This window comes from Lithobates pipiens, unplaced genomic scaffold (assembly GCF_037356315.1).
Source record: "Lithobates pipiens isolate NorthernLeopardFrog02 unplaced genomic scaffold, aLitPip1_a1.2 Scaffold_8, whole genome shotgun sequence".
In the NCBI taxonomy this organism is placed as follows: Eukaryota; Metazoa; Chordata; class Amphibia; order Anura; family Ranidae; genus Lithobates; species Lithobates pipiens.
Window position 1 is genome coordinate 61856076 of NW_027507903.1, and position 21618 is coordinate 61877693.

General features: G+C 42.4%; 1 protein-coding gene across 1 annotated transcript in view; it reads left to right on the forward strand.

Annotated features, from left to right (window-relative positions):
• Window positions 1-21618, forward strand: part of LOC143963324 (transient receptor potential cation channel subfamily M member 7-like) — a 189973-nt gene that overhangs the window by 97446 nt on the left and 70909 nt on the right. Inside the window, exons 18-24 of the mRNA XM_077472928.1 lie at window positions 1562-1714; window positions 2045-2191; window positions 4350-4478; window positions 9652-9933; window positions 13739-13913; window positions 20092-20218; window positions 20703-20884. Of these exons, the coding sequence (XP_077329054.1) occupies window positions 1562-1714; window positions 2045-2191; window positions 4350-4478; window positions 9652-9933; window positions 13739-13913; window positions 20092-20218; window positions 20703-20884 (1195 nt within the window). The remainder of the gene's footprint in view (window positions 1-1561; window positions 1715-2044; window positions 2192-4349; window positions 4479-9651; window positions 9934-13738; window positions 13914-20091; window positions 20219-20702; window positions 20885-21618) is intronic.

Below are 21618 nucleotides of genomic sequence, written 5' to 3' on the forward strand. Positions count from 1 at the left end.
AGGGTACCTCTTATTTCTGTCCTTCAGAGCGATCCTGGTTTTCCAATCCCGTCCAGCTAATCAGCCGCAGACGCAGTGTACTTTCAATAGGGGCTGCATAGGCTGGTCATCGGTGTGAGCAGAGGCAGGGGGCAGAGAGCGGGGGGTAGGGAGACAGCCGACTCCTGTTTACCTTACCACCGGTCTCACCCCAGTGGGCTCCTCTTTAAACTTGTCGGAAGCTGCCTCCGGGCAATACGAGGGACTCAGGGTCTGGAGCTGGCTCGGGAGCTGTCAGCAGCCGATTCGGAGCCTCTCACGCTCTGGCGATATCAGCCTCCCACAGCCACACTCCCGCTCACACATACCCCTCCCACCATGCTAGACGTTGTGTCTTCACGTCATCCTCCCCCTAGCCCTGTGTAATCCACACTCTCAATCATGAAACAGATTTTTTATAAAATAAATGCTGTAAACTACTTGATTAGTAGTGAGTAAATAATATCCTGCACTTTTACACCTCAGATCAAGTCCTCCCTGTACATCTGCCCCACCACTGTAACCCTCTGCACATCTGCTCCACCTCTGTAACCCTCTGCACATCTGCCCCACCACTGTAACCCTCTGCACATCTGCCCCATCACTGTAACCCTCTGCACATCTGCTCCACCACTGTACCCCTGCTCATCTGTCTAACCACTGTAACCCCCTGCACATCTGCCCCACCTCTGTACTATCCTGCACATATGTCCCACCTTTGTACCCTCCTGCTCATCTGCCCCACCAATGTACCCCCTGCCCATCTGCTCCACCAATGTACCCCCTGCCCATCTGCCCCACCACTGTACAACCCTGCACATCTAACCCACCACTGTACCCCCCTGCACTTCTGAGCTCAGGTATGGGGTATTTTCTGAAAGCAGCGGGCCTGTCTGCAAGATCATAAGTTGGGCTCCCACAGCTGAGAATAAGTGAATACTGGCTGGGGTGCAGGGGTTATGTAGTAAGTGACGCAAAGGTTCACTGTCACCTGATTGTGGTTTTCTCAATCACAGTGAAATCCCTTTTTTCCTGAGATTGGTAGTGGCAACCAAGCAAGTCATCTTCCTCCAGATCTCCAGATGGTGGGCGGGGCTAGCAGGACTGTGATTGCTTTTAGCAGGGGCCAATGACAGTCCTCCTCCTCTTGGAAACAGGGACTGCCCCCCCCCCCCCCCCCAGCAGAACTGCACCCAATCTCTTCCCCATCACAAAAGCTGCCGATCGCAGCTACAGCAAAGTTAGAGAACCAAACAATGTTTCCCATCTTTTACAATGTGTGGGGCCCAGTGCCTCCCCCTCAGTGCAGGTGCAGCGTGGGGAATTTTGAGATTGGAATGCATTAGTGTCTCACTGACACTTCCCTGCACTGCTGATGGGGAGGGAGTCGAGTGCCAGCAAAATAGGCTTTGCATGTCGCTTGAGGCAACCGTGCCGGGGGTTGCGTATCCCTGATGTAATACATGTATCTAGTGGCTGAATTTATTTGATTTTGTACACAATAAAAACTGTTATAAAAAATTGATACATTTGTTTTTTCTAGGTGATTCTAGGCATTTTTCTGCCACCAGTTATTCCATTTTTTAATTACAAAACCAAGGCACAAATGTCCCACATCCCATTGTCTGAGGGTGCCCATCAGATGATACAGAATGAACGGGATGATGTAAAATACACTGAAGAAGGAATTACTCTGGTAAGGCCATAAACATCTACATTTAGAACTGTCTTGATACTGAGTTATGTTCCTTATATTGTACAGTATTACTAAACCAAGTATTATTAAACCAATGGAAAGAATAGAACCTTGGGTGCTGAACACACTCAGCTTTTATATCTCCAGCATCATTAGCAGATGAAGATACATATTGAATTACTGTATAATAACTGTACTGCCACACCTGCCACTTTCTAATACATTTTAGGGTTTGCCAGCTACTAAAGCAGAATTTATCGCATTTCCTTACCCTACCATATTTCTGCTCATTGTTATACAGTTTAACTATTCATAACTACTATGTTATAGGGTGCTTGTAAAGAACATGCATTTCATGATGGATCTGGAGAAAATCATCCTGAAATAAGGATTGAAGGAAAGTATCAGCGTCTTCCTCTGGCACAGAAGTATTTTGCATTTTACCATGCACCAATTGTGAAATTCTGGTTTAACACGGTAAATGCCATATTTCTTGATACATTTTCATTGTATTCAGTTGCTGAAAATGCATTAATTAGGTCTGTCGTGTAGAGGTATGCATGATTGGCCGACATAGGTACTGGAAAAACAGCACCTGCAGTGTTGGGTGTACTGCATTGATGATGGGTAGATAGCTTATGTCCAAGGGGAAAAGTTTACTTGAGTTGGCCTCCTTTGTGCTGTCTAAAAGTTTAGTCCCTGTTATCTATGGACTCCAATCAGGTATCAACTATCATTTTTTACTGTAGATTTAATTATAACAGAATTTTTTTCTATAATTATGACCTATGTGGACCATTATTTCTAAAGGTGTCCATAGATGGATTGAAATTCAACCGCTTCAGCAAGGAATGTCTGAACTTTGATCCATGTGGTCCACTGTAGTCAAACAGATGTCAATCTACTGATCGGCATCTGTTCAACCCCCCCCCCCCCCCCCATCAGAAAAAAAGTCTCCCTGCTGTCATAATACAATAGTGCAGCGGAGAGAATACGAGGAGTCGGTTCCGTTTTTTTTGTTCAGGCTGCTGGCTGAACAAAAAAAACTGAACCATGTATGGCCAGCTTAACATTGCTTCCTTGTTAACATAAACATACCCAGGATGCAAACTTCTATAGCTATTAAATGATAATCAAGAAAATGTGGCGCTTGCTGCATAAATAATAATAAAATTATGAATAAATAGCTAATCAAAGTGATACAACTAGTGCAAATACCGCAATGTGCAAAAAAATGCAAAATTCAAATATTCCAATGTGCAAAATAATAAATAGCAAATCTGCAATTAGCAATAACCAATGTGCAAATAACACTCAGTGAATTGAATGTGCAAAAAATATTATTCCAGAGAAGTATGCAATTCAACAGACTAAAATAAAAAAATCTAATAAAAAGATAGACCAATTGTTTTAGTGAATCCACAGCGTGCAAATACAGTTCATCTCAAGTAAAGTGCAAAGTGCCAATATCCCCCAAAAAATTTCAACATTCAAGGTGTATGACATAATGTAAAAAATAAAAAACATATATACCAAAAAATGTGTTGCTAATTCATCCGAAAATGTACAATTCAGTCGAAAAATATACAATTTTATATAGTCCCATATAGAGTGCAAAAAAAAAAAATTGTATTCAGATACTTTAGTGAATCCACACTGTGCAAATATAGTTCATCATAGATAAAGTGTAGAGTGCCAATATCCAGAAAATCTCCACCATCCACTGCGTGCCACACCGTTTCCCCCAGCCTCTCACCTCATAAATCCAACTGATAAGTGTGTCTGGTATTTCCAACACTAATCAATCCAAAATGGTGGCCGATCGATTCCTAAGATGTTTCTCAGCAGAGTCACAATCACTAGGATAGAGAAGGCTCATACACATATAAAGGCAGGGGAAGGCTTCATAGTGTTGTAATTCCACAAATAGTTTTATTAGCACACACAAATAACTTAAAGTTTAAGTTGTAAACAGTCAGCGTTAGAAGCATAGGAACTTTCGTCTCGGCCGCGACCGGAAATGACGTCACCCAGCTCTCTCTCTGGCATGTTGCATCACTGTTCACGTGACTTTTTGAAAGGGTATCAAAGGGTATAGCTATTAAATATTTTTAATTTTGGATAGAGTAAGGAAGGGTTATAAACTGTCAGTTTTTTTTTTCTTTTGTCGTCTGTGTCCCGTAGGAGAGATTTCCCTTCACTTCCTGTCCCATAGCCAAAATAGAAAATGAGAGGAAATCCCTCCACAGTGAGGAAATCCTAGGCTGCCACCAGAGTCAGAAGAACTAGTGTACCCATTGGAAGATTTCCCCTCTATTGCTGTTCTGGTATCATTCCAAAATTTGGGATTTTCTTTTACTTTCACTTTTCATGATAACAGTAAACAAAATATATAGAGAGGGTGCACAGAAAGCAATAAAAACCTGACAGGTATTCTTACCCCCAGTTTTGTCTTTGGTTACATGTTAATTCCATTTTAATTACATGTTAATTCCATTCCAAATAAGTAGCCCATTGTCCATGTATATTTTAGAGCATATTATACTTCTATCATGTGGCTACTTTTATTAATATAGTCTCATTTTTGGTGGTTTTCGTGTTCAGTTATTAACCTATACTTGTTTACTGCATTTAGCTAGTGTATCTAGCATTCCTGATGCTCTACACCTATGTCGTCCTGGTTAAGATGGAAACTTTACCTTCTGTGCAAGAGTGGATTGTGATCATAACCATAGTCACTACAGGTGTCGAGACAATGCGTGAGGTGTGTATGAAACAGAGTTTAAAAGCCAAACTATGCTAAAATGGAATGTTAATGCTCTGGATAGACATTGGGGCAGGGGGGTTGAATCACCAATTTCTTTACACCAGGATCCTGATTGAGTTTTTACCTGCTTTCCAGTCCCAGTCATTAAAAGCTAAACATGAATTTCACGTTAACCCTGCTGAATATATTGTGTATTTGGTCTTTATTACCAATATATGCATTGATCAGTTTTTTTGTCAATGAACCGAATTCTTTTATGAACAATGAAGTAACGTCAGAAATGCGCATGAAACAATAGGGAAGAAATAGGAATTGTATTAAAGCGGTTGTAAACTATAGCTTATAATAAAGCTTATATGAAGCTTTTAATAAGGCTTACCTGTACATACTGTGAATTAGGGTTGTCCTGATACCACTTTTTTAAGCCAGAGTACAAGTACTGATACTTTTTTCAAGTATTTGCCGATAATGATTACCAATTTTATTTTTTGCAATTTTATTTTTTTACTTTTTAATTTTATATACTTGTGTATGTATATATATATATATATATATATATATATATATATATATATATATATATATATATATATATATATATATATATTTTTTTTTTTTTTTTTTTTGGGGGGGGGGAGTGGACAGAGTCAGTGTGTTTTGTTATTTTTTTATTATTTTTACAATTTAACCTTTTAAATATTTATTACAATTCCTTTTTTTTTATCTGCCCTGTTGAGGGGCTTTGGTGAGATATCAGGCCATCAGATTAATAGACCCCTGACATCTCCCCTTTGAAACAGGGAAAGGGACTGAGGACACAGATTGCCCAGTCCCTTTCTCTACAGCCTCAGCTGCACTAGACATGAATGGAGAGGAGACAACGACTGATAAACTGAAGCATCATAAACACAGTCGCTGACTCTGTTCATTTGGAAAAAGAAGGAGCCAGTAAATTACATATTTACCAGCTCCTTCCTCCACTCTCCATCCTGACAGATCCAGGACAAAGAGGGTGGAGGAGCATGGGGGAGCAGAGCACAGAGGGGGACAGTAGCATGGAGGGGGACAGTAGCACAAAGGGGGAGCAGAGCACGGAGGGGGACAGTAGCATGGAGGGGGGAGTGGAGCAGAGAGGGGGACAGTAGCATGGAGGTGGACAGTAGCACGGAGGGTGGAACGGAGCACAGAAGGGGACAGTAGCACGAAGGGGGAGCGGAGCACGGAGGGGAGCATGGAGGGGAGCACTGAGGGTGACAGTTAGAGGTCGACCGATATATCGGCCGGCCGATATATCGGCCGATATTTGCCGTTTTTTAAATAATCGGCATCGGCCGATTGTGTTGATAAAAAGCCGATTCTACAGCGGGACTTTGAAATGACTTCTGTAAGAAGTCAGTGTGAGTTGCCTGAGTCGTCATAGCAACACTTTCCTCCTCTCTGGGCAGACTGCCAAGAAAAGAACTAAATGATACAATGTTTACACTTCTGAATGAATGAAGTCATCTCTGTGTAGAAGTTCTCAGTTTAACCATTTAAAGACTAAATCTTTTCTGACACTTGTTGCTTACAAGTAAAAATCCTGTATTTTCTGCCAGAAAATCACTTAGGCCGCGTACACACGGGCGGACTGTTCGCCCAACTTTGTCCGTCCAACAGTTTCGGCAAACAGTCCGCTCAAAATTAGCATGGACGAACAGTTTGCTGAAACCGTGCGCGATGACGTGAACGGCACGTACGACGGGACAAAAAATACGACGTCCTATACACTGCATTATAGCTTTCGGCGTGAAAATCCTTTCTGAGCATGCGCACAACTTTGTTTGACGAACAAGCCTACACATGAGCGGACTGTTCGCTGAAACAAGGTTTCAGCGGACAGTTTTTCGGAAATTCCGAAAAACCTTGTCCGTCCAACTGTCCGCTGAAACTGTCCGCTGAAAGCCCACACACGAGCGGACTGTCCGCCCAAACACTGTTCAGCGGACAAAGTTGGGCGAACAGTCGGCCCGTGTGTACGCGGCCTTAGACCCCCCAAAAATTATATATATTTTTTTAGCAGAGATCCTAGGGAATAAAATAGCGATAGCGGTTGTTGCAATATTTTATGTCACACGGCATTTGCACAGAGGTCTTTCAAATGCATTTTTTTGGGAAAAAAATACACCATTTAAAAAATAAAAATAAAATAAAAACAGTAAAGTTAGCCCATTTTTTTTTTTTTTTTTGTCCAAAAGTTTTGACTACCCGTTTTTATTTAATATATAGGTTTTTTTTTTGTTTTTAATCTAGATCATACATACAAGTAAACTGATTGGAGATTTGTTTTGTTTAATAAATGTTTAAAGCGGGAGTCCGCCGGGACTCCGCGTTTTTTTTTTTAAAAGCCAGCAGCTACAAATACTGCAGCTGCTGACTTTTAAAATAGTGACACTTACCTGTCCAGCGCGCCCGCAATGTCGGCACCCGAAGCCGATCTCTAGATCGACACTCGAGTGCTGCCGCCGCCATCTTGGGTATGGGAATCAGGAAATGGAGCCACGCTGCGCAATGAGGACGGTCCCCGCTGCCTCTGGGATCTGTGTGTTTCCCTGCAGGCAGCGGGGCACTTGCAGAAGGGGGCGGGCACTTGTGGAAAGGGGCGTAATGTACGCCCCTTTCCGCAGAGAGCTAGCCCGGAAGTGGGTGCAGTTACCTGGATTATCCAGGTAACTGCACCCCCCTCCCCCCTGAAAGGTGCCAATTGTGGCGCCGGAGGGGGGGGGAATCCGATGAGCGGAAGGTCCATTTTAGGGTGGACCTCCGCTTTAAGTGTAAGAAATTTTCTGTATCACTTATGAAGGCTGCTTTCACACTGGAGCGGGCAGACGTTGATGGTAAAACGCAAGTTTTAGCGGCTCTTTACCATAATTTTAGCGGTGCTATTTGGCTGCTAGTGGGGCACATATAACCCAGCTAGCAGCCAAGGAAGAGGTTAAATGCGCCCATGAAGCACCGCTGCCAAATCGCATTGCATGCGCTTCGGCAGTGGTGCCCATTCATATCAATGGGCAGGAGTGGTGGAGGAGCGGTATACACCACTCCAAACGTGCTGCTTGCAGGACTTTTTTTTAAGATCCTGCCAGCGCATCGCCTCAGTGTGAAAGCACTCTGTCTTTCACACAGACTGCAGGGGAGCCATTTTGCAGGCACTTTACAGGCGCTATTTTTAGCCCAAAAGCGCCTGAAAAACGCTCCAGTGGGAAAGGTGTGTTAGATCAAGGGGGATTAAAAATAAATAAATAAAATAAAATCGGCCTAACATATCGGCCCAAAAAAATCGGCATCATATATCAGCTATCGGCCGCCATGATTTCTAAATATCGGCATCGGCCAGAGAAAAACCCATATCGGTCGACCTCTAGTGACAGTAGCACGAAGGGGGGAGCGAAGCATGGAAGGGGACAGTAGCATGGAGGAGGGAGCAGAACACAGAGGGGGACAGTAGCAAGGAGGGGAGAACGGAGCACGGAGGGGGACAGTAGCACAGAGGGGGGAGAGGAGCATGGAAGGGGACAGTAACATGGGGGGACAGCAGCACGGAGGGGGGAGCGGAGCACGGAGGGGGACCGGAGGAGCCTGAAGGACACAGTGGGAGACTGGAGGTGGATACAGGGGCAGTCAGGGGTGATTGGTGCGGCGGTGGGGGGAGTTACAAGCACAGATCCCTCTGTATAGATTTCAATATAGCAGTTGAAAGCTGCGGGGAAGGGGAGGAGAAGCGGCTGTGAGCTGCTATATTGAAATCTATATAGGGGGATCGGTGCTTGTAACTCCCTCCACCACCGCACCGATTACCCCTGACTGCCCAAGTATCGGATCAAGCATCGGACACTAGTATCGGTATTGGGACTGTGAATATCTTCTAAACTTGAGCCATTTAGAAAATATTCACATTGTCTGCAGTCAATGCCATCACTGGCGCATGAGCAGTAACTCTGCATTCAGAGTACACTGAGTGTGCCCTGAATGCAGAGAGTGCTATTGCACAATCATTACTCCCCTACGCATGCATGGGAGTGATGTTATCATGGCCCGGCCATTCAAATCACCAGAGAGCGCAAACCCGTAAAGAAGATGGTGTGAGGATGGAAGCACTGGCAGTGGTGTCAGCATGCCACTGGGGGGATTTTATTTACAGGTTAAGTTTGTTAGAATGTGCTATTATGTGGTGCATAGTGGCACATTATAACATGGGCCTGAAGAGGGCCATTTAAAAAAAAAAAATCAACGGTAGAATTTACTACCGCTTTAAGACTTCAGAACACCCCCCCTTCCCCCAGTGGCGACCAGGCAGTGGTCATCTTTCATCACTTCTGTTTGGCTGACCATACACTTACAGAAGTAATGTAACAGATTCCTATATCCACAGTAAATAGAGAAGATGGAAAACCTACCCTGCTGGCTATTGTAATTTGAGAGCAGGCATTAGTGGCTGCCAGAGTACATGAACAATGGTTGCATCTTATTGGATGAGTTGGTTGAAAATGTTCTGCCTGGCTCCTTGCACAAAAGTTAATTGAACAATTGGCAGGTGGTGCTGAAGAGGGCTAAACTTGCTGAAGTTTGATCCATGTATAACAAACCATTAGGTACGTGAGGTTAATCTGTGACTAATTGTTCTATGTTACTGACCACTATTACCCACTTTTATGCCACTAATGAAACTAAAGCAGGGTAAAGTTGTATAGAAATTTGGCTGGTTCAGCTGGAAACTGGCTAAATTTCAATGTGTGTATTCCCTGCTCTGTTCAACAAAAGTAAGTCTAACAACTGACTTCTGTTAAAAAGTCATGCTGGAAAATCAGCATTTGATCAGCCACTGTAGTCAATGGCTACTGTACTAATGTGTGTGGAAAATAGAAGAAAATAGCTGAATGGGCACACTCCGAATAACACCTTTTATTCATGGCAAAATCTCTTACATCATGGTGATGAAAGGTACAGACAGGCTACTGTGTTTCACATCAATATAAATGCTTAATCATAGCATACTGCACTAATGTGTGTATTCTGTCAGGTGGGAGTCACCACCCTCAAATTAAAATAGCGCAGTGGGGGAGATCTGTGAGTTCTCTGCGTTTATACCCATCTTAACCTAGCCCCGCTAAACCCATTTTTCTTTTCATTGCAGATCTTCATTTCAGAGGCTGGTAAAATAAGCCAGAAGCTTAAAACACATTTCAGCAGTTACTTGAATGTTAATGAATTCTTGGGAATTTTAACATTCCTCATCGGTTTTGGTCTAAGATTCGGCTCTAGAAATATAACCAACAGCACCTCTAGTGAGGATTTCGTTTTTGAATCTGGAAGAATAATCTACTGTCTCAACACAATTTTCTGGTTTGTGAGGTTGTTGGATTTATTAAATGTGAATCAAGATGCTGGCCTGTACGTTTTTATATTGGCGAAAATGGTAAGCCTATATGGTCTAATATTTTGCAATATTGAGTTAATATGAACCGTTGCTTCCATTGCTGGCCCCCTGTCCATCTTGCATTCAATCACTGAGCCAAAAAGAAATATGCAGCTAGTTAAGTACTGACGGCTTTTTTTTGGGGGGGGGGGGTGCAAAATGGTCTCCCCAAACAGGACATCCTGCTAAACGTGTAAGTAAGAGAACCAGAACCTTCACTAAGTGGAAGGGTGAGTTTGATAAAGAAAAATATGTCAGGGACACCGCCCAGGATAGGGCCTCTGTAAACAGGGGGGATTATCTCTCTCTTCCTCCTTTTAGGGTTTCAAAGCCAATGACCCAGGGGCAGAAAGTACATACTGCACATAATATATTTACAGGCATTTGCAAATTCACACAGTAGAGGGCAGTAGATCCCTACATGTGTATTTTTTCCGGGTCAGTAAAGCCATAAGATCAGCATAACAGCCAAACAATAAGGACTTTCAGAAGGAGAGATTAACGCTCTTTAATACAGGTATGCATTTCTGAAAAAAATAATAATTAAAGCAGAATTATTTTCAAACTAAAAAAATCTGTTATATATCAGTTATATATACAAATTCCAAATCTACATGTTTATTAGCTTCCTTTCATTACTTAGTCTTGGAAGAGAAGGGTTGGAACTCTCACCAATCAGGGTTTTCTTCCCTTGCACAGGGCTGCCCGTTTAAGGCCAGCCATACACAGAGCAAATTTCTTTCCTGCAACCCAATGCTTGATTCCCCCATCACCACAGACAGTGTTGATGTGGGAATCCCTCCTGTTGGGCCCGTGTCTTCTCTCAGCGGGTGAAGCCGTCTCTACCAGGAGAAGACAGTGATTATGGTTAGCAGCTATAACAAGCGCTAGAGATAATCGCAAGAGAATCCGGCAGGCTGGCTGTACCCATGTGGATTGATCGATCAACTTGGTACATTCAGCCTGCCCATTACCGGTTTTGACTGGTTCCTGCTGAACTGGCCGAGATTCCAACCATGTATGGCTTGCCTAAGGCAAGCCATACATCCATGGTAAAGAATGGTAAAGAATATGAATGGAGGACTCTATTCCCTATTGTATTCAGATAGCCACTGCTTTCATTTGATAGGATGCAATCACTGTTCAACTGCCAATTTTCCACCATACCCCTTCGATATATACTTGTAGCACTTACCCCCGAAGGAGCGGCTGATAATTAAATGGGCCTGTACTCTGCAATTTCCACCCCCAAGGATTTGGCTCAACCCGCTTGACACAGCTGTGTAACATTGTTGGTGCAAAACCAAATAATAATAAAGACAGTTGAATAGTCACAGATTATATTCACTTTACCTGTGTTGTCACCTGGGTACACACTGCTGCACCTGTTTGGAGAATGAACAAGCCTCACAACAGATTGTATTAAACCAAAAGATAAGCTTACTAGAACAGGTTCAAACATCAAACTCAAGAACCGTAATTGGTATACAATCCTGACACAGTAATGAAGCAAGTAATTGTGAATGGCTATCACATGAGAGTTACCTGTATTGCTCCTGCAGGCGTGTCTCCAAGTGGGACCAATGCTCAGGCAACAACCTCAGCGCTAGGCACCTTCCCACTTCCAGCACAATGTGCAGACACTATGAGATCTGTAATGTGCTACACAATATTTGAACAGAATGATAACACAGTATATTTACTCAATATTCCCCCTACAGTCTCTAGTAGGTAATAGCAACACTGTTAGACCTTACAGTAAGGAATATAGTCTCTTGTCTTCTTTTCTTCAGCTAGCCATTTATATTGCAGTCCTTATAATCCATAGGATTTCGGACCAGTAAAGCAGTGTAGAAAAATGTAACACAGTAACTTCAATTGTGCAAAGTATTTGTGAATTCCTTCCCTGGGAATATACTTCCAGTGGCAGTTGCTTGGTAATGAAATCAGGCTTGAGGCCTATGCACATGTAACTCTATGGAACTGCACTGTTCCGTGGTACTACAGGTCCCAGCAACACTATGCGAACAGTCTAAGTGCGGTACAAAACTTCTGGGCAACAGCCCTTTCACCATACCAGGTCTGGATGGATGCCTCTGCTCCACAAGATCTCAGTCTATTTGCTGCAGGCATGCCGTCATGCTGTACCGTTTCACAAGGTCAACAGGAGCTCTCAGGTTCCTCAGTCAGGGTGCCTCTGGACCCTTCCCAATCCGACCACACTGCTGCTCCATCATGCTGTGGTGTAAGGTTCTCCTCTGGCTTCAAGTTCTGCTCCACACGATGTAGGCCGCGACTCTGTGAGACACACCCACCCACAGACCCCTGCAGGCAGGCCATGCATCCCAGGAACAAGAGAAAGAAAATGGCCACGCGGGCCCTTTTATTGCCTACCCAGCATGCAGTTCAGCCACTCAGTATTCATGGGTAAGTGAGTGTGCATTCTGGGTAAGTGAGTCCTCTCTCAAGAAAAACGATTAAGTCACTTCCTGTTAAGCTTTCCCAATGCTCTAGAAATCAGAAACAAAGTCAATTTTACATTTATACCAATAGATGGAGCCAAATACCAATTTATAGCATTGTGCATAGTTTAGCATTACATAGCATTAGAAGGCAAAAATACCAGTGCTACATACAGTATATTTTTTTTACTCAAAGTTTACTGAGGTGGTTGCTGCTTACAGGGTGGCCCACTGCACAAACTGAAGCCAATTTAGCTGGAATTGGCAAAAACTTGAGCTATGTTTGACCAGCTTAACACTAGATGCCTGCTTATGTGTGTATGAGTGATAGTTAACTTGTGTTAGTCCTTTTTAGATACATTTGGTGGTTGCCTTGCTGCTAGAACAACAGATTTAAAGTGATTGTAAAGTCTAATTTTTTTCCTATAAAGATAGCAGACATGTTATACTTATCGGCACTGTTGCAGTGGATTTGCACAGAGCAGCCCGGACCCTCCTCTTCTCAGGTCCCTCTTCTGTGCTCTTGGCCCTTCCCTCCTGTTGAGTCCATTCAGACACGGAACAGTGACCCAGCCCCGTGTCCCCTCTCACTCCTGATTTGCTAGCTGAATTTGAATGACCGCAGCGGGAGCCAATGGTGCCACGGCTTTGTGTCCACCAATCAGGAGGGAGAATCTTGGACAGCTGAGGCACTCGTAGACATTACTGGACAGAGGGGGACCTCAGATAAGTGTTAGGGGGCTGAGGGGGGCTGCTGCACATAGAAGGCTTTTTATCTTAATGCATAGAGTGTATTAAGATAGAAAAAAACGTCTGACTTTACAATCCCTTTATGAATTCTGCAAACAAATTTTTAATCCTTAGGTCCTCAGATTAGTATTGTCAGGAAATGTAAAATTATTCTTTCTTAAGCCTATATATAGAACTGCATGTTCATAACTCCCAACTGTTCCTTATTTCAAGGGACTGTCCCTGATTTGAAACAAAGTCCCTCTTTCCTCATTTTTGCCTCATTTTGGTCTGATCTGTATAGTTGTATGTAAATGTACTATTTATCTTTCAAAAAGTGTTTCACAGTGCTAAACCTTTCATCCAATTTCTAATTTGCTGCATTTGTAAATTTCAGAAGCCAGGATATAGTGATAGTAGTGGTAAAAAAAAGCACTTGTAGGTTTAACTAATCTTTTTTTTAATTAAATTCTGCTTTAAGGGGGCGTGGAATGGGGTATGCCTACATACTTTTGCTAATAGATGTCTCTCGTTCCTATCTCAAAAAGTTGGGATGTATGCATATTTTCCTAAGCAAGCTTCTGTTCATAATCAAACATTTTTTTTTTTTTTAGGTGTCAAAAATGTTTTTCATTGTTGTTATAATGGGGATTGTTGTGGTAGCCTTTGGTGTCCCAAAGCAAGGAATTCTACATCCTCACGAGGAGCCTTCTTTTGCTCTTGCTCAAGCTGTTGTATTTCGACCATACTGGATGATGTATGGTGAAATGTTTGCTTATGAAATTGATAGTAAGTCAAGTATATTGGCCAATCGTTCATCATATACATTGCTATTGGCTCATGACTATGTTGGGCTCCCATGACACTACCAGTAAATCAAGTAGATTTGCAACAGTAGTTGTGCCTACACTTTGCACCCAGCAGGAGACATATTTCTACTTTTGCAGACAAATTTGAGAAACCCCATTAAATGTTTATGTGTTCTAATTTACACAGCATACCTAAAAATGCTTATAAATATTTCTTACCTTTTTGATGTTTCTCAGGAGAAGGCCTTATGGTAGAGTGTTGGCATTTGTGAACAGAATGAGTCTGTTCCAAGGACAGGCTGAGCTTCCTTTCATTATTATACAATGCAGAATTAAAATACACCTCTCAATGTGTAGCCCTTTGTTAGGACAGACAGTGTTCAAATCTAGTTTACAACTGGAAATGATAGTTGCAAGCATAGCATAGATAGGGTTTAAAGGATAAGTTCACCTGTTATGAAAAAATAATAAATGCACATCTTTTTGCAGGTAAAAAAATGCAAAAGGGAAAAGAAATGTTGTGCTGTCATCAAAAAAGTGCTTAGAACGGAGTTCCACCCAAAAGTGAAACTTCCGATTATTGTACTCATATTTGGCATCTTTCGGGGGGGGGGGGAGGGAACAACATATCTGTCTTTCACAGGTATGCTTTCCCCACCTTAGCCGCAGGTATTGACGTCACGCCTGGGGCTCCCACCCCCCCCTGTCGTCGGGCCAATAGGAGAGAGGAGTGGAGCCTCGCTTATGCGCAGTAGGGTTCCCGGCGTGAAGCTGAAAGGCTACACTGCCGGGTTCCCTTACTCGAAATGGAGGTGGCATGCACCCGACAGCTGATGGAAACATCAGCTGTGGTGCCGACATCACTGGACTCCAAGACAGGTAAGTGTCCGATTTATTAAAAGTCAGCAGCTGTAGTATGTGCACCTGCTGACTTTTAATTTTAGCAGTGGTGGGCGGACTGACGCTTTAAACAGACTCATATAAATGCATACTAGCAAACAACTAATAATAAAGTGCATATAGTGCCTTAAGCCAGTAATTTATATTAATTAAAATTCATCTAATTAGTGCAATCCATATTCATAAAGTCCATGCTATCATGCAAGGAAAACAAAGTGCAAAATTCCTCCCCCAAAATTTTTGAAAATTGATAAAAGTCCCTAATACAGTCAATTATTGAAGGATTGTGTTCAACATGTGCACATCCTATTGTGCTAGCGCTGTAGGTGATCACCCAATCATGCTCCACACCAAGACGAATAAATTAGCCTCTTACCAGAAAGTAAAACCTTACTAGGGTCTGAACTCGCTTTAGTGAGCACACCCTTCACTGTTGGTATGGCAAGTATAACCCATTAGGAAGGCCCATAGGTAATTAATCACTTGGACACAATCTCCGGATCACTTCACATATCAATCCCCCAAGGTCATATGGGACATGATATATATTAGGAGAGGGAAGAAATGCCCAACGAAATGCGCAATGTCCACTCGTATTAATAGTTTATTAAAATATACATCTACTTACAAGACTGGTTAAAAGACAGGCATTCATTACAGATTAGCGCCCAGCGCCTCGGCGGGCATGCTAACATCACCACTACTTCCTCCGCCTGACATACGCTTCGTCAATGGGGCAACGGGAATAGCGGTACTTACAGATTTACAGACTGTTGGCTCTCAGGTGATTGATTGTTGGGACCACCCCATGTCTTCGCGGGTGTCTTGGCGGCAAGGAACCGGCTTGTGAGCTTGGGTGATCCCGCCCTCGGTCCTGGTGTGCCTTCTGCCTGCCAGTGGCAGCAGCATGGGAAGGAAGTTATCACCAGGAGAGAACACCCATGCTGCTGGATGGCAGAGTCACAGTCCAGATAGGACTGTAATTCAGTCCGGGTTCAGACTGCAGGTCTGCCATTTAGTGACCCCTGCTCTAGGGCGATTTGGAATAGCCTGGCCCAATACCTGACCACTCTTCAAAATATTCCAGTGTCTATTTGACAATTTGTTAATTAATTCTACATGGCTAAAATAAGTGGTGGGGAAGGACCACTCATACCCTAAATCAGTGGTCATCAACCCTGTCCTCAGGGCCCACCAACAGGCCAGGTTTGCAAGATAACTGAAATACATCACAGGCAGGGCAGGACTTAGGGTGGTGGGGGCCCCTGGGCTTGAGTCACTTTCGGGCCCTACCTTCTATACATTACCATATTTATCGGCGTCAGGCATATAGCATGCACCCCAAGTTTAGGAGGGAATTTTAAGAAAAAAAACTTTTAGGAGGGAAGTTTAAGCAAAAAACGTACATTTAAATGCCCATCAATGCAGCCTTATCAGTGTCCATCTGCAGCCTTGCCCATCCATCTGCAGCCTTGCCCCAGTGTCATTTGCAGCCTTGTCATTGCAGTCTTGACGTTTAAAAATGGCGGCACTGAGATACAGAGTCCTGTGTATCTCGGCGGTTCTCTGGCCCTCTCGGCAGCTCTTGGGTCTTCTCGAAGTCCCGAGCGGAGCAGAGAGTAACCGAGTGTACTTGGCTCAGCTACAGTCGCACCCAGTCCCTGTGTTATGTCCATCATAGGGCGGGACTGGGCGTGACTGTGAGTGGAGCCAAGCCGAGTACACTCGGCTATGTATCTCGGCGGGGCCCCCTATTGGGTGGGGCCCATGGGCTTGAGCCCAGTCAAGCCCAATGGTAAGTCCAGCCCTGATCACAGGTGATCTAATTTTCTGCTTAGTGACTGCAGTATTCTAGTCTCCATCTCCCCAAGGTAATACATAAAACCTGGCCTGTTAGTGGGCCCTGAGGACAGGGTTGATGACCACTGCCCTAAATCATTTCTCCCTCTTTCTCTAGGCACTAAGAAATTATTTCTGTCAACAGATGTAACTTGTATAGTTCTATCAAGTGATTGATTTGAATAGCCCTTCTCAATGAACCACTGTTTGATCACTGTTAATTGGTTCATAAAATTAATCAAATAAAATCAATCACATTAGAAAAGTTGCATTGGATCCTCAAACATTGGCTTTTGGGGATACCCTGCAGCCAACTGGAATGATGAAAACTGTGTGATTGAATGTACCTATTCCTGTTGGTTTCTTGAAAAAGGTTTTAGTACTAAACCACTGCCATCCCTGATAATTGTGAGATCAAAAATATAAAATAAAATACAGAAAAGAAAAAAAATGAAGGTATAGAATATTTTTCTTCCCACTGGCGGGGAAGCAATGCATTTCCAGGCGTGAAAACCGCTGGTTTTATGAGCTCAGAACCCATTGTCCACAGGGGCTTAACATTGAATGGGACATAAATTGGTTCATTAATAATAGTTAGGTCTTGGGAGGAATAAAAGGGTTTGTTTTTTGAATAATGATATTCCACTGTTCAATTTAAATTTTGATCAAATAGGGGATTAGGGACATTTTTCCATTTTTATTTCATTTTATTTTAAGCGGTTTTAATGTAAGCTTCTGCTAAATTGATTGTAGCATTCCTAGAATAGGCTGCCACTTCTACTTATATATATATATATATATGTAATTAGTTCTAACATTTTCTAAGTATTTTACCCCATTAGGCTGGGTTGGTACACATATTAACCACTTGCCGACCATGTCACACAGATATACTGTGGCACAATGGCTCTCCTGGGCGAAATCCCCTACGGGTAGGTCCTACCCTTTTTTGTACGGCGGGGGACCCGATGCGTGTGGCCCCCGGCCACACATGATTGTGTGCACGAGCGCCAGCACAGGGATTTGTGTGTATAAGCACAAAACCCTGTGCTGTCAGAGGAGAGGAGCCATATCGTTTGTTCCTGCTAAGTAGGAAAAACTATATGGCTCCTCTCCTAGTCAATCCTATCCCCATACAGTTAAAACACAGTGAGGGAGCACACAATTATCCCCTTGATTGCCCCCTAGTGTTAACCCCTTCCCTGCCTTTGACATTTACACAGGAATCAGTGCATTTTTTTAAGCACTGATCATCCTAAAAAGTGTCAAAAGTCTCCAATCTACCCGTCACAATGTTGCAGTACCGCTAAAAACCGCAGATCACTGCCATTACTAGTAAGAAAAAAAATTATAAAAATGCCATAAATCTTTAATATAGTTTGCAGATGCTATAACAAACCAATCAATATACGCTTATTGCGATTTTTTTTACCAAAAATATGTAGAAGAATATATATTGGCCTAAACTGATGAAGAAATTTTTTTTTTTTAAATTGGGGGATATTTATTATATTTTCTTAAATTGTCACTCATTTTTCTTGCCTTCTGTGAGCACCGCTATTCCCATTGCCCCAGTGAAGACGTCTCTCATGACGAATTGTACATCGGGCAGAGGAAGTAGCCGTGACCTGTATTGAATGCCTGTCTTTTAACCAGTCTTGTAAGTAGATGACTTTTTTAATAAATTATTAATACAAGTGGATGTTGTGCAATGCAGTTTTCTTCCTCTCTCTTTATATACATCTTGCCCCATATGACCTTGTGGGATTGATATTTGGCGAAGTGATCTGGAGATTGTGTCCAAGTGATTAAAGCAGGTCTTCCCTCTGTCAATCAACATTGACTATTTTTAATCCTTATGCTGCTAGCATTAGTAAATGGAAAGGAAAATATATCATGTTTACTTGTTTTAAACTTTTTTTTATACATTTCTTCAGTTACTTCCTGGTTTCCATGCCTAGGCAAATGATGTCTTACATCCCAGGAGTTTTCAGAAGGGGAGGAGGGATTTTCTCAGCTAAGGACATCCTCCTGCTTGCATGCCTGAGCTAAGGGATTCCAGGATGTAATTGCTACATGAATCATCTGGACTTACTCAAGATGGCCACATCATAAATGATAAGGGCTGTTTTTCAAAGTGATTTCTCAACAAAATAAAGCATGTCGACATGGATGGATGGGGGAGCTGCTTTGATTATTAAAAATGAATTAAATTGGGTTTTTGATGTTTAGATAAAGTGTAGTTCCACTTTCATTACCTATGGTCCTTTCCAATGGGAGATACTATCCATACCTACAGTGAAGGGTGTGCTCACTAAAGCGAGTTCAGACCCTAGTAAGGCCTTACTTTCTGGTAAGAAGCTAATTTATTCATCTTGGAGTGGAGCACGATTGGGTGATCACCTACAGCACCAGGCACAATAGGATGTGCACATGTTGAATACCATCTTTCAATAATTTACTGTATCTGGGACTTTAATCAATTTACAATAATTTTTTTGTGAGAGGGATTTTGCACTTTATTTTCCTTGCATGGTAGCATGGACTTTATGAATGTGGACTGCACTAATTGGATGAATTTTATTTATATTAATTGCAGGCTTAAGGCACTATATTCACTTTATTATTAATTTATACATTTGCTGGTATGCGTTTAAACAAATCTATTTAAGCAATTATCTGATGACAGCGCAACATTACTTTTGTTATTTGTGTTTTTATATTGTTATGTGCAATATTGTGAGTTCAGCTTGTCGGCACTATTGATTATTAGCAATTAATCATTCCTTTCACACTGTGGAGACAGTACCTATTGGGTAAAAAAAATTATATTTATAATTTTTTTACAATGGAGCCTGTAAAGCATGGCACCCGTGATCAGCAGGTGCGTACAATTCCAGGCTCCTGCAGACTCCCAGTACAATGTCTACCTGTACCTCCTGTACGGCCAGGCAGTTACTGAATTGCAGGAAGAATCAATGAACTAAGAGAGCTACAAGCCATTAACTGCAATGACCAATGGTACATGTAGTTCATCCATTCATAGAACTCTGTGAAAAAATTATAAGGACATGTGGGCAGAACCCCGCATGGCCAAGCTGGTTTTAAATTATGACAGCGGATGTGGGGAGGTTCCCCTCCCACTGTCACAGGGAGGGTCAGATCAGAAGGAGTGGAGGCAGGAGCCAGAACATATTACATTACACCCCATATTATGTTACACCCTACATTTAACATGTTCCAAAGGTGAACTTATCCATTAAGCCTGTTCCTGGTAGTCTATTCACATACAAAGAAAACAGAAATAGAGATGCCAATATCTTTGTTTTTGTCTTTCAGTATTGGCAAATGGTAAGGGTTGGGCTGCTTCTGCACTGAATGTATTTTATGTAATTCGATGTTTTCTTTAATTTTCCAAGCATGTGCCAATGACTCAGTTGTACCACATCTCTGTGGCATAGGAAGCTGGCTGAATGGATATCTGCAAGCTGTTTATGTGTTTGTTCAATACATTATTATGGTTAATCTTCTCATTGCTGTTTTCAAGTAAGTGAAATGTCATTTGCTGGCATAGTTAAAACGTAACTTCAGACACAATCTTTTTTTAGTTTTAGAAATGGAAAGAAAGGGATAGAATCTCTGACAGGTGTTGATTGCTCTCTGTGTCCCTGCTGTAGAGATTTTTTCTTACTCTTTGTGCCCGGGACAGCATTGTTCCTGGGAAATGAAGAAGAAGCTTTCCTTTTTCCAGTAGTAATGTTTTTACAGGAAAATCAAAAAGGAGAAAATCTCCATAAGAATATATTTGTTAGCAGCAGGAACCTAAAAAAGCAGTAAGGCTACCAGCAGGGCTCCCATTTTAGAGCCACACATACAAAAATACCCATTGTTTCCAGGGGTTTATAAATCTGTATATGTGTGTGTGTCTCACATTATTTCCTCATCTATCAACGTATCAATTACTTTTTTTGTATATGAGCAGTTTCTGTGTCAAAGATTGACAAGGTGGTGTGTTTTTTGTGTCCCATAGCAATGTGTACTTCGAATGTAAAGCAATGTCTAATCACCTGTGGAAGTTCCAGCGCTATTATGTGATTATGTTTTATCAAGGCAAGCCAGTGCTCCCTCCTCCATTTGTTCTGTTCTCCCATATAACCACTGCCATTGCTTGGATGTGTAGAGGAAGACCTAAGACCAAGTCACAAGGACCAAGTAAGTTTCAAAATAATTTTTACCTACAGTATATGCTAAATACCTTTTCTTATGGACAGTATATAGCAGTCTTGTAACTTCTATCAGTGTCTGGTTAAAGCTTGTAGGAGGAGTTTTCATGAGGCTGCATGACCCCTGACCCTCTGTCTGCGCAGGGCTGATTGACCCTGTGCTGATCACATGCACTCCCCCCCCAAAAAAAAAAACTCTCTAGCAATACATTCTGAGCATGTGCAGAGTGCCTCCAAGGCTCTGTAATTTCAGCAGGTGGCTTGGGGACAGAAAAAGAAGGGGAGAATCGGGGAAGACAGGATCAAACAGCCTTTTTACACAATGTGGAGGATTAACCCCTCAGGTTTCCACAGTGAGTATAACAAGCATGCTTTACTGCATATACAGACTGATTTTACTGTTGTGGGTTTATTAACCCTTTACTGATTTTACTGTTGTGGGTTTATTAACCCTTTGACTAGAGTAAAAGGGCTGATATACTTACCCTTTATGGGCCACTTAGTCTATTGGGTGGCAATGATGTTGTGAGAAATGTGCAGCAGGGTGTGGACACACAGGGTTTTATTTACTAAAGCTGGAGAGTGCAAAATCAGGCTCACTTCTGCATAGAAATCAATCAGCTTCCAGGTTTTATTGCAAAAGCTTAAAGGGTAAGTTCACCCTTATGCCGCGTACACACGATCGGACTATCTGGCGGACCAGAGTTTGTCGGACAATCCGCC